Here is a 13,242-nt window from a genome sequence, read left to right on the forward strand (position 1 = left end):
TGTGGTTGATCAGACAGCTGAGCACAGCCTTTGATTGCCAGCCTGGGGAGACATAGGGAGCCTGCTCTGGAGAGAGAATGCTTATAGATTACCTGTCGGTGCTATTCTCTTAAACCGTCTTCATAGACTAAGAGAGCAGTGCAGGTAAGGATTAAACTGAGAAAATAAGTCAGGCATCAACCTAAACTCAGTTCCTAAATCGGGGCAATTGGATTGGTCTCCCTTTCATAGCTCATTGCCAAATGCACATTACCCCATTTGTATTCTGTGTGATTTCAATGGTTATAAACTTGTTATCAAATTAAAATATTACAGGGTTCTAGGAGGATTTCTACTTTTCCATTTTCCATATTACCCTGCTGTTCGGACAGGGTGTATATTTCTTAATCTTACCATATCTTAATCAGAATCTTACTGAATCAGAAACTGGAAAGACTGTTTCCAAAGACAGATGTGAATCAAACTAATTTTAAATGAACAACAATTTACTAAAATGAAAAAAGAAAAATCTGGATCCCAGGAACACAGTGTAGACTTTCAAAAACTCTATAGAGTCAGTGGAACTCAGCAGAAGTGTGAAGACCCTCTGGTCCATCCAACATCGGCCATCTCAACCCTGTTATAGATGTGTTATTCAGGAGTTACCAATTATGAGAAAAGGAGCTCTTTCTAATCCATCTGGATTGCTAATTATAGGGTGTACAATATTTATGATACTTTCCCTCAGGGTAGTAATAAAAGTATAATTTCTTCAAGTAAATGCCACAAACCACCTTAAATACAAGAAATTTGGGCTAATTCAAGTTTGAGAGGGTGTCTGCTGGTAATAAATAGATCTCCCAAGAAAGGGCTGACAGGCAGTTGTCCCTCCCTGAAGCTACCCTGATGGCATTGACCTTGGATATATTGATCAGATGGGAGTTAAATGACCATCATAGTATGTCTCAACAGGCAAGTACACTTCTTGTAGGGAAACCAAGACAGACCAGGAAAGAAGGTTCTGACCTACAATCAACTGATGATGATAGAAAAAGAATCAGAAATGTATCCTCAATCTGTGACGCTTTTGACCTGATAAAAAGATAGATAAAAATTCTAATGCCTTGTGTCTGTAGAGATGGAAATTATTTTAAAATATAGGATGTTACATACACGAAGATGTACACTATTAAAATGATCAGAATGTCTGTTCCATGGACTATAGTGAGGATCTCATGTATCCATACTCACCCCAAACTCATCAAATTATATTAATGCATCATAAATGCAGCTATTTATATATCACTTATACTTCTGTAATTTTTCTAAACAGATCAGAATAGCAAAATAGCTTTCCCCATCCGCCTGGACTCCACACTTCCCACCCCCACACATACCTGCTAGGTACAGGAAATTAAAACAGATTAAAAGCTCCATGTTTAGGTCATTGGTTCTCAGTTCTGACTATACTAGGATTGTCTGAGGATTGACTCCTAAACGGGAGCTGCCAGTGTTGAGAACCATTGCTTCTTCGATTGCTCCCCACAAAACTGTAGTACTGGAAGCAGAAGACCCACCTGACCCCCTCCTCCTTGCGAGAGTTATGTCCACAAGGAAAGGATTCTTCATGGGTGGAACTTACTGCCACCTTATTCAAATGGGAAGTACTTTTCTAGGGTAGGAAAACACCCTAAGAGAAGGCTGGAGATGTAATCCTTAAGATTGTGCTAGAAGGACCCTGTAGATGATTATGTTGCATGAAACATGAAAAAGCTTGTTATTGGAAGACCAAATTGGAGGTTAATGGTAGCCATACCTACCACTGTGTCAGAACTAACATCCTGTGACTAATAGATAAAAACCCTTTCAAATTTATTGACTTAGCGGACTATTAGCTTTCTCTAACCCAAAAGCTAAGAATGTCATCAGATAGGCATCTTAGGCTTATGGAAAAGCTTCCCTTGTCCTGCTGTAACCACCTCTCTGATGTACTCACCAATGTATTGTAACATTGCCAGGATTTATGACTTTCTTTATTCTATAAAACGTCATGAAACTGCTTCCATGTTGGAACATAGGGTAAGCTTAAATCTGTGTTCTTGGGCCATGTTCAGTCAAAATGGCTCCAGAATAAAATCTTTCGTATTCCCTTTAAGCTGAGAACTGTGGTTTTTACGTTGAGCTGTGGTTTTTACGTTGAGTTGATGTTCACAGGGTGTGTGGAAATGGGAACACATTGGGATACTTCCTGATGAGGGGAAGTCAAGATTGTGCCCAACCTGGGCATCGTCTTCCAGGGAGGGGAAGAATTATATTGGTAAAGTTGTATTCAGAGGTCTAGACATCGAATGAAAATACTTGATACTGCAGAGAAACAAAGCCAAAAAGGAACAACAACAACAACAATAATAAAAAAACCAACCCTTCTGTTCTGACAAACTCAGAAATGAAGATAATGGTCTGTGGACACTTAGTGCTGTATTCAGGGAAAGGATTTCCTTTTCTTTTTCAATAAGTTGGAGTGTCATGATGTTGCCAAAACTGAACTGGAAATCCTGGACTTAAATCATTCTTCTGCCCTGGGCTCCTAACTAGTTGGCACCACAGACATGCTACTCTCCTTTGCTGAGAATTGGATATTAAATCAAATAGCACTTAAAGGATAAAATTATAAAGTTTAATTATTAGCCATATGTAGCATGAATCTTAAAAGTTCTTATTAATAAAATCAAACCTGAGCCAGGTATTGGGGTGAACACTGGAAGATCAGAGAGACAGAACAAGCCACAGCTATCTCACCTTGCCAATTCCTCAGCTGGTCCTGTTTCCTCAGACTGGAAGCCTCTGAGTCCTCTATCCAGAATGAATCTCAGCTGAACTGTGTTGCTCCAAAGCCTGAAAGCTTAACCAGCCAAATGCTTCTAGTTTCTGGTCCTCATGCCTTATAAACCTTTCTGCTTTCTACCACCACTCCCTGGGATTAAAGGCTGCTTTCTGGGATTAAAGGTATGAGTCACCATGCCTGGCCGTTTCCAATGTGGCCTTGAACTCACAGAGATCCAGAGGGATTTCTGTCTCTGGAATGCTAGGATTAAGGGTGTGAATGCCACCATTTTCTAGCCTTTGTATCTAGTGGCTGTCTGTTCTCTGACCCCAGATAAATTTATTAGGGTGCACAATATTTTGGGGATCACAATACCACCACAGCCATATGTTGTCATCTAACATTGCCCCGTGACGATGGTTTACAGATGTTGAGATCTGTATACTTTGCACCCTGCACTCATGTTATTGTTGCTTTACCACATTCAGAGTTATTTCCTACATCCGCCTGGGGTTGGCTTACTGTAACAAGTTCAAGTGTTGGTTTTAAACAGCAAAAATTTATATTTCTATTGTTCCTGAGCCTAGAAATCCATGATGGTACCAGCTGACTCAGTGTGGTTTGTAGACAGCCATCTTCCCTGTAGAGAGCACAGAGAAAAAGCAAGCTGTCTCCTGCCTGGCCCTGTAAAGGCACTAATTTCATTCCCGAGAGCTTCACTTTAATGACCTGATAACTTGCCAAGGGCTGCCTTCAAATGCCATCCCACTTGGGATTAGCATTTCTGAATATGGATTTTGTGGAAGATGCAGGGGAGGAGGACAAGTCCATCTAGTCCATCACAGTAACCAAAAGGAAAAAGAATGTTTTTTTCTTGAGATGTCCACTGATATAGTACTGGATGGTTTAGAACTCACTCAGTAGACCAGGCTATCTAAGAAATCACAGGATCTCCCAGCTTCTGCCTCCTGAGTGCTGGTGTTAAAGGCTTGGACCACCACACCAAGCCCCAAAGGAAATATTTATATGCTAATATTTTGCTATTTTCAAACTAGAAATATTTGTATTTTATTGACATTGAGCATTCCCTAGCCTGATATATCCACCTGTTCTATTCTTGAGATTTGTAGAATAAACGTGTCTAAAGGACAGACCCTCTTCACTTCTGGATGGTGGTAACAATGACAAATGCTTACTCTCATCTTTAAAACCTTGGCAGAAGGACCATGTCATTTTTTGAATTATTTAACTGTTGCTGGCACACACTGTAAACTCATGGCTCACAAGCACCCCGACTTATTCTTCCTTTCACATTTTGCACCCTAAGGACTACATCATTTATCATTTATCCAGAGAGAGAGAAACTTAGACACTGTGGTGTTATCTTTGGAACATACTGAATTACAGATTAACACCTGCTCAGGGTGATGATGTGTCCTGTTCTTCGACCTTATCTACATTTGGATCCCAGAATGCAGTGAGAAGCCCTTGGCTAACAGAAAGCAATTTCAGTTGCCCATTCTTGCCAAACAGAAGCTCCAGGCCCATATAATTAGAAGTGCTGGCCAGTGAGTTTGGGCAAGAATGGTGTCCTTTTCTGCTTCCAGTCTGAGAATTTGTACCTGGTCCACGGTAGAACGAGATGGAAAATCCCCTGTTATCACCATCTGCTCTGTACCCAGTTTAGTAATGACTTCCTTTGGAACATAAATGCTTTTTCCAGGCCTTGGGTACTTGGAATGTGTTAGATGAAGGGCTTATTCAGTATCCTACACCACCCAGTAATATTTTCTACTTTTAACTAAGCTCAAGGTTGTAGTTAACATTTTGTTTATAATGGCCGCTATTTGAAATAGCAGCAGGGTGTGCCTAGTTCTCCAGTACACCATCAACCTTATTGGAAGAAAGCAGTAGAAGGAAAGGGGGTGGGAGTGTTAACCTCTGGGTAACTGTGTGTTCCTTTCAGAGGAAAACATCTGCCAGCATCTGACACTGAGAGTCAGGCCAGAGCTGCAGAGGAGTGTAAGGATGCTTAAGAATGAATGGATGTCTAGCTGAAGAGGCCATAATGAATGCCTTGTGTTTTGAGAGAAGAAAATAGGCAGTCATTTGACAGTGTGTATTTGCTGTTTCCAAACTGAAAACTTAACTTGGGCTTGGATGTTGAGTCTTGCTAAAAGGAAGAATCTGAGTTAAGATTCACAACCCACTATGCTCATGATCTTCTGGGACAGATGTTTTCAGACTTAGTGGTGCGTGTGTTGTTATAACAACAAATGCAGGTAATAGTTACCTCTACAATTAAATATTAAATATATAAGAGCTCCCAGAATTCTAGGCAAGGAAGTCTAAATGTGTGTATAAGCTAGTCTATCTTCCTGCTTCTTCTATAGGATGTCAAGGCTTAGGTTGAGGGGCTGTTTCCTTAAAAGGGTAACAGTGAAAGTGAAACATTTTAGCAAATGTGTAGGGGACTGTGTGGGGAATGTTCCTACATTTTCCATCTTTTTTAGGGTTCTTATGAGAGAGGGATAAGAAAATATTAAAGAGACCTAGCCAACGAGAAGACAGAAACACAGGATAGCTTCAGAGGGTCTGGATCAATACCCAGTGGCCCCTTCTGCCTCTTCAAAAGGGCTTTTTATAACAATGCCAAGGGGTGGGGCAAAAGACCTCCCCCTTACTAGATCAAAGCACACTGCATAGCCAAGTGTAGACCCTTCCAAACACCTGGTAACCATGCCCGTGGTGGTCAATCATCCCCTTATGCAGCCTTGCTGGGTAAAGCAAGCTCAGATTCTTGGACCCGGAGTAAGTTCTCACTAGGAAACCTCTGTAGGTCTCTACACAAATGCAGTTCTTGAAAGACAATATGATTATCAAAAGTATCAATGTATACCTATCACATATAAAGTTACGGATTGAATGGACTCCATCAGCAAGGTGAGATTTTCCTTCTGGTTTATTGTTGCCATGTACGCAAGTGCTCTGACTGGCAGGAGAGAAGAACAGCTTCTATGAGAGCTGAGGGGAAACCCAGGGGAGGAAACTCAGAGACACCATGTTGCAAATGTGGCCCAGCAGGAGAGCAGTGGTTCTGAAGAGCTCCGCCTGGCTCCTCCACTGCCCCTATGCTGTCAGGACAGAAAACTGCTCCTCTGTAGCAGGTGAACAGCGTGTTCCCATTAACAGCACCGTAAGAATTAGACCTTGTAAAACTGAGCATTGTGGGATATCATATAGAACAACTGGAGGCAAAAGTGACCATTTGGCCAACTTTGTTTAACCCTAGAACATGGAAAGATCTTAGCTTGGGACTACTGATAGTAGAAAATTACCTCAGAGCCCAGAGGCTAGGTCTTGGGGCCACCCAGAACTGCCCAGGGGGGTGACAGAAGCCAATTTTGGACACAGTAGCGCTTTCAGCATATTCAGGTTTTTGTTTTTGTTTGTTTGTTTGGGATGTCCCCAAAAGTTGCTCTGAAAAGTACAATTTATGTTACAGCCTATTACATACACATTTGTATACGACAAAAGTCTGTTTCAGAAAATATTTTTTATAAAAGAAGACACCTGATTTTTTCAAATCAATTTTCACCTTCATAGCATTAGTTATAATCACAGAGATTTCAGCAGCTGGGAAATATTTAGTGCATTGTGGGTTCTCCCCAAACCAACACCATACCTGTACCTTGTGTCACCTGTCATCATATTTCTTCAGTCCTTTAATGATGGTTACCCGCTAACTATAGCAGGTGTTTAACATAAGTGCTGCAGTCTTCTCTGGGGAGGGGGGGGGTCTTTGTAGCCAATACAAAGTTCCAGGTTGAATTGGGAACCCTTGCAGTTGGTATCAAAGAGCGGTTTCTGATTTCTGCTGTGGGCTCAGCTCGAGGACCTCTTGCCCTTGGCTCAAGGGTTATTGTGCACCTTCATGTGATCTCTTCAGTTTCCAAGCAGAAGGGCTAAGAGCAAAGGGGTAAGTCAGGTGGGAACACGGAAGGTGGCCTATTGTTAGTGATAGTGTTCCAGAAGACTACTAACCTCCTGGCTGTCGTACCTTTCTTGTTGTAGTGGAAAAAAACACAACACAACAAAACAACAACAACAACAAAACCAGCCTGGCAGAAGCACTTCAGCAAGGAAGGGTTTATTTTGCCTTTATGTATTCCATCATGGTGAGAGGTCATGGCAGTGAGCATGGCTGGAGCTGTGGCGGTAGGAACGTGACGCAGCTGGTCAACTTGGCGCCTGCATTCAGGAAGCAGAGGGCGTGAATGTAGGCGCTACACTCACTCACACTTCTTTTTCCCATTTCAGACCACAGCCCTTGAAGGGGACCACTCACATTCAGGGCAGGTCTCCCTGCTTCAGTTAAACTTAACTCTTTGGAAGTTTAACACACATCCTCAACAGCACATCCAGATGTTTACCTCCTAGGTATTTCAAGCCCCATCAGGTTAACAACCAGGGTTAGGCATCACCCCAGCCAAGTTCACTCTTGCTACCAACAGACAGTAACCAGAGCAAAGAGGGTGGTACAGCAGCCCTTAAGTGTTATTTTGTGGGTATTTGCGACTTGCATATGGTTACTAGACTTTGGCAAAACACTTAGATAGGTATCTGTAAGAAGTGTTTTCTTGGGTGGCTCTTCTGGGTTAGGACAGTCCTTGAACATGCCCTGTGAGTCTGGGTCCTGCCAGAGACCTTGGCTATGTAGAGGTTTGTGGGAGGAGGGAGCCTGAGCAGACATAGTCTTTATATAAAGATGAGGCCCTTAATTAGCATGTGAAGGGTCCCCATCATTCTGTTTATTTTGTAGTAAAGAAACTAAGGCTGATAGATTTAATAAGAGAAATCGTATAGCTAGTAAGTGCCTGACCACAACTAAGCTTCTTCTCTGAACTTGACTCTGTAACCTTTGCTTTCAGCTCGTGAGGGCATATGGAGGCAGTCCCACCTTTCCCGTGGTCAGAGGTTAGCATAGCATAGGACAAGTCTTTGTTAGTACTCCTGTGTTGCGGAGCTTCTGTGGAGCATGGATCTGGTAGACTCAATGCCTTTTCTGTTCCTGAAGACTCCTCAGGAAGAACCCATTATGATTTTTCTTTCTAAGAATGCTTCTGCTTATGGTGAGTCTGGGTGGAACTTAGCAGTGAGAAAAACTACCCTTTTTACCCAGCCCTGTGCCTCTCTCTCCTGCAGATGCCGTTCCTATGAAGACTGCTGTGGCTCCAGGTGCTGTGTGCGGGCCCTCTCCATACAGAGGCTGTGGTACTTTTGGTAGGTTACAATTCGTTGTTCTTGTTCTGAGTGCCCTTTCCTGGAACTGCCTGCAGTCCTCAAGTGTCCACTGTCAAGTCTCAAGAGGTCATGGTCTTTGGTAAAGTCTGGGCAGAGTGAAGGAACATTTGGCTTGCCCTCCTCCAGGGCTGTTAGAGTAAGAGTTTAACAGAACCTTTTCCCATCTCCCTCGGCGCTGTCTGGGTATGAAGAGCTTGGAGGGGTGTGGCCTCCCCATGGAGCGGCTCCTTAGCCAGTTTCTGAAATGGCCTCGGGGGTGACTGTCTTGAGCAGTCAGAATCAGCAGGCTGAGACTTGTGACAAAGTTCCTGTTGCCTGAAAATCTCCCCTCATCTGTATCTCCTGCATCTTTACTCCTCCCCAAGCTTCTCACAGAGGTCTGGGGAACATACAGAATCCATCAATGGCGTGTTGAGAGAAGTGTGGGAGGCACACTGTCATTTAGAGAGTCGCCTTGTGCAAGTCTTAGTTCTCAGAGAGGCCCCCCGAAGGTCTCTGGAGATACGCTGCTCTGTAGCCCAGAGGCAGTTCACATGTGGGGGGTGGCACAGTGCAGCAGAGGGGGTTTCTGGAGAAGGAACTGAGCGTTTCTTGAGCTCATCTGCCTGGCTTGCTTGTGATCCTCTGTGAGACCAAAACTGGAACAATGTCCTTGAAGGTTAAGTGTTCTGTTGGCAGCTAAGACAGTTAAGAATAAGTTCCAGGTTCTTCTATGTTAAGTCCTTGCAAGTTAAAGTTTCTGTCTGCAGTTGAGTAAGTTCCTGTTTGTCCTGTGTTAAGTCCTTGTGAGTTAAGGTTTCTATCTGTAATCAAGAACAAGCTCCTGTTTCGCAGCCCTGATAGAAACCGCTTGCAGCCCCACTCACACGATGTAGATCCTTACCCTGCTCCTCTCCTTTCATTGTATTTTGCTAACTCTTGTCCTGTGCTCACCTTCTCTCTCCTGTAAGAGACTTCAAAGGCCAGCCGGAGCGGCTCTCTCAAATCCCAACTTAGGGTGAGATAGCCAGCTGGCCAGTCCCGGGTGCACCCCAAAACACAGCTTGCTTAATTAGATAAACGTGGATTTGATCTTTTCTTCTTTTGTTTTTGTTTTGTTTTGTTTTGTTTTTTTCGAGACAGGGTTTCTCTGTGTAGCTTTGCGCCTTTCCTAGAACTCACTTGGTAGCCCAGGCTGGCCTCAAACTCACAGAGATCCGCCTGGCTCTGCCTCCCGAGTGCTGGGATTAAAGGCGTGCACCACCACCGCCCGGCGATCTTTTCTTCTTTTCTACAAACAGATGTAGCAGTTTGTAAAATTTTGTGTCGAATCAGACCCCATTCCTAGGGAACCACTGTGGCTAGTCCTGCAGGAAGCTTTATGACTAATATTACTGTGAATCCAAAGGGAGGAATACCCTAGTCATCCCTATCTCCAGTGTCCCCTGTTGAATTCCTCAAGCTTCTGCCACGGAGACACCTGTTGACTTCCAGTGGCGGCAGTGCTGAAGCAGCTGGCTATGTAGTTTCTAGAAGGTGACTCAGGCTGTCAGGGTAGGCTTTTACAGTCCAGGTCTTCTCCTCAGGCGTGGTACCTACCACTTAGTGTTTAAATGAGTGGCCATATTTCAGCCTGCCATGCTGAATGGACCTGTGACAGAGGCTCCATTTTGTATTATCTAAAACTTTCTGGAGGACTTCCTCAGATGATTGTAGGGGCCATCCCTCAACCCCACATTTCCCCAGAGTACTCTGGAGTAGGAGCAGCAGGAAATATTAGTTAGAAGGATAAAGGAGAGAGAAACAGAAAATACAGGATAGCCTCCAGAAGGTCTGGATCCTAATCCATTGGGCCCCACTGTCTCTGCCCTAGGGTATTTAAAGGAATGCCAAGGGGTGGAGCAAAAGACCTCCTCCCCCAGCACAGCCAAGTGCAGACCATCTCAGATACCTGCACTTAGGCCAGTGGTGTAATCATCCTCTCTATGTAGACCTGCTGGGTAAAGCCACTAGGAGACTTAAAAAATGGGCTCCAACAGATGATTACCTCTGAGCCCTGGGGATTAGTTTTTGCTAAGAAAATCAAAAGTCTAGGTAATGGGCATGGCCAACTGAACTAGGATGCAGGTCTCATTCCAGTCAGGTGGTAGACTTGGGTACAAGGTACCCCTGTTCACAGCATCCTCGTATGTCAGTACAGGAGACATTGTTGGCAGAGTAATTGCTCTTTGCCTCTCTGTTGCTTGAAATATTTAGGACGTGGGTACAGACTCTGAGATCCTCTAGTGAGTGAGAGAATCCATCCCCTGTCATGTGAGACATGAGAAGGAATTCATCTTTCCTGTAGATAAGGAAGTGGTTTTCCTTGTTCTGGCCTACACACTGGGAGCAGCAGGATCTGGCAGATCTTGTTTTCCCATGCATTCTCATCCTGTAATGATGCTAGCTACTCTAATGGGGACAGTGTCCATTCCAGGGAAAGGGTATGACTTGAGCCTGGGGATGTCTTGTCATGTAAATGTATTGTAAATTTAGCCTGTTTCACTCAAGCATTCAATTTTCTATAACTTTAAAAAATACACCCAATTTCGAATATTATTTTATATTAAACAAACTGTATTTTAAACTTGTTTTGAGTAACTTCCTTTAGGCTTGACATTGACAACATATATAGAAGACTATGTAACAGGAGATAGAAATTGGTTTCTCCCTTTAATCTTGTCTCTGTAAATGAGTTAGATTTGTGTTTACCATGACTACAAACAAATTTCAGGCACATTAAAGACATTTGATCAGAGCCGGGCGGTGGTGGCGCACGCCTTTAATCCCAGCACTCGGGAGGCAGAGCCAGGTGGATCTCTGTGAGTTCGAGGCCAGCCTGGGCTACCAAGTGAGTTCCAGGAGAGGCGCAAAGCTACACAGAGAAACCCTGTCTCGAAAAACCAAAAAAAACCAAAAAAACAAAAAAAACCATTTGATCAGTTATAAGGTGGTTGATGATTAACATTTATGTCTTAATTATCTTTGTTGTTAACAGTTTACAATAGACTAGCAACTCTCATAAAATTAAGATTTTTATAATTTTATGTTAAGATTTTAAGCCTTAAAATTACAATTTTGAACCAAAGCTCTTTTAGTACCAAAATACATTTTAAACTGTAAATACAGTCCATGGGGAAACTGGAGACCTCATTTTCTTGATCCTTTTATAATACAATTTTATAAAATCTAAATCAATTTAATAAATATTTTCTATTAAGTAGCTTATTTTGTCATATATGCATAATTATATACGAATATAATTAGAAGAGAGAACAGTATGATCGGCTGTCATAAGGAGACATCAGAGTAAAAGGTGTGTCATTAATTTTTACCATGGCTTTTTTATTTGTTCAATCTCTCCAAATAGTTAAGCTTAACAAAATTATCAAAGATATAAGTGATTAGACATACATCTTTAAGTTATTTTTTGTTAACAGGAGTAGACCATTATAAACTTAGCAATTTATAAATCTTAATCATCAAACATACATCTTCCTTAAGTCCCATCATTTTTTGACAAAATTTAATTTTATCATAAAAAATTTATTCTTATCCAAAATATTTTAATCTTTTTTCCCAAAACATAACCTCATATTTTATAAGACATATTTATATCTACTTATTTTATGTCTCTAAGCAAGAGTTGAATTCAAGTTACATGCATGGCATCCTATAGCAAATTGAGAGTGCCTGTGCACAAACTGTTAACTACCAACCTTCTAATGTTGTAAGTTTTGAGTCATTTTTCTGATTGGAATTTTACAGTTTTTTTTTTTTTTTCAATCCTCCCCTTCCATCCCCCAACGGTCTTACAGATCCTGAGAGGAAGAAAGTTTACATGTCAGCAAAAGCTTTAAAGGTACACATGACTTGGAATGGGGGAACATTTTTGTAAACAAGAACCAAGAAGGGGACAGGTATTCGAAGGGCATCTGGAATTACAGTTAGCCATCATAACCTTTATATATAAATCTTTCTGATTAAAAAATTTTAAATACTACGTGAACTAATAATAACAAGTAAACTTACCATTTGTTGTAAGAACTTTTTCCTAAGGAGGGTATTAGGCAATATCTATTTTTATTGAGGTCTGTGTGGGCCCACCGAGGTTTCCTAGTGAGATCTGAGCTTGCTTTACCCAGCAGGGCTGCATAAGGGGATGATTTGACCACAGTTGTGGTTACCAGGTGTTTGGAAGGGTCTGCACTTGGCTGTGTATGCTTTGGTCTAGCAAGGGGGAGGTCTTTTGCCCCGCCCCTTGGCATTGTTATAAAAAGCCCTTTTGAAGAGCTAGAAGGGGCTGATGGATATTGATCCAGGTCCTCCTGAAGCTATTCTGTGTTTCTGTCTGTCTTAGTCTCTGATATCTTTTATCTACATGTTTTCTCATCCATCTCTCCTCAAGAGTACCCTGGGTAAAAGTGGAAGCTTCCCACAGAGGTTGTTACACAGTATATATAACAGCTTTTTCATTACTGCATAGGTAGGCCCCCTTCCCATTCTTAGTTTTTAGCCTGTATGCTCTAGTTTCTCCAGAAAACCTTGAGGTCTCATGAAATTAATTCCTAATTGCATTCAACCAGCTGGGAGTGACTGGATACTCAGATGAGGGTCTAAAGAACTTGCCTATCTCCTCCTTTCTTAAAGGGGTACTAACATTTAACAAGCCCATCTGTGGGTAAGTAGGCACAGCTGGAGTTATTATTGAGAGTTTTTAGACATAGGGTTTTCGTGGTTGTTTGAATGAGAATGGCCCCCGTAGGCTCATATATTTAAATACATGGTCCCCAGTTGGCGGAGTCCTTTGGAAAGGATTAGGAGGTGTGGCCTTGTTGAAGGAGGTGTGACCTTGATGGAGGAAATGTATCATTGGGGGTGGGCTTTGAGGTTTCAAAAGCCCAGGCCAGGCCCAATGTCTCTCTCTGCCTATGGATCAGGTTGTAAAGCTCTCAGCTACCTGCTATGCATATCTGCTTCCTGTGGTGATCATGGATTAACCCAGATCCTTAGCTAGTTTGTGTGTGACTGCAGACAGAGGCAAACTTTATAAGTATGTTTTTCTTATAAAGACACCAAGTTGCAGAATAACATCAGTATGGTAACTAGAGAGCATT

The 13,242-nt window shown here is 42.3% G+C and overlaps 1 protein-coding gene across 1 annotated transcript in view; it reads left to right on the forward strand.

Annotated features, from left to right (window-relative positions):
• Vopp1 (VOPP1 WW domain binding protein) overlaps nt 1-13,242 on the forward strand; it is a 92,791-nt gene that overhangs the window by 62,869 nt on the left and 16,680 nt on the right. Inside the window, exon 3 of the mRNA XM_059257891.1 lies at nt 8,009-8,086. Within this exon, the coding sequence (XP_059113874.1) occupies nt 8,009-8,086 (78 nt within the window). The remainder of the gene's footprint in view (nt 1-8,008; nt 8,087-13,242) is intronic.

The sequence above is a fragment of the Peromyscus eremicus genome, chromosome 3 (assembly GCF_949786415.1).
Source record: "Peromyscus eremicus chromosome 3, PerEre_H2_v1, whole genome shotgun sequence".
NCBI classification, from domain to species: Eukaryota; Metazoa; Chordata; class Mammalia; order Rodentia; family Cricetidae; genus Peromyscus; species Peromyscus eremicus.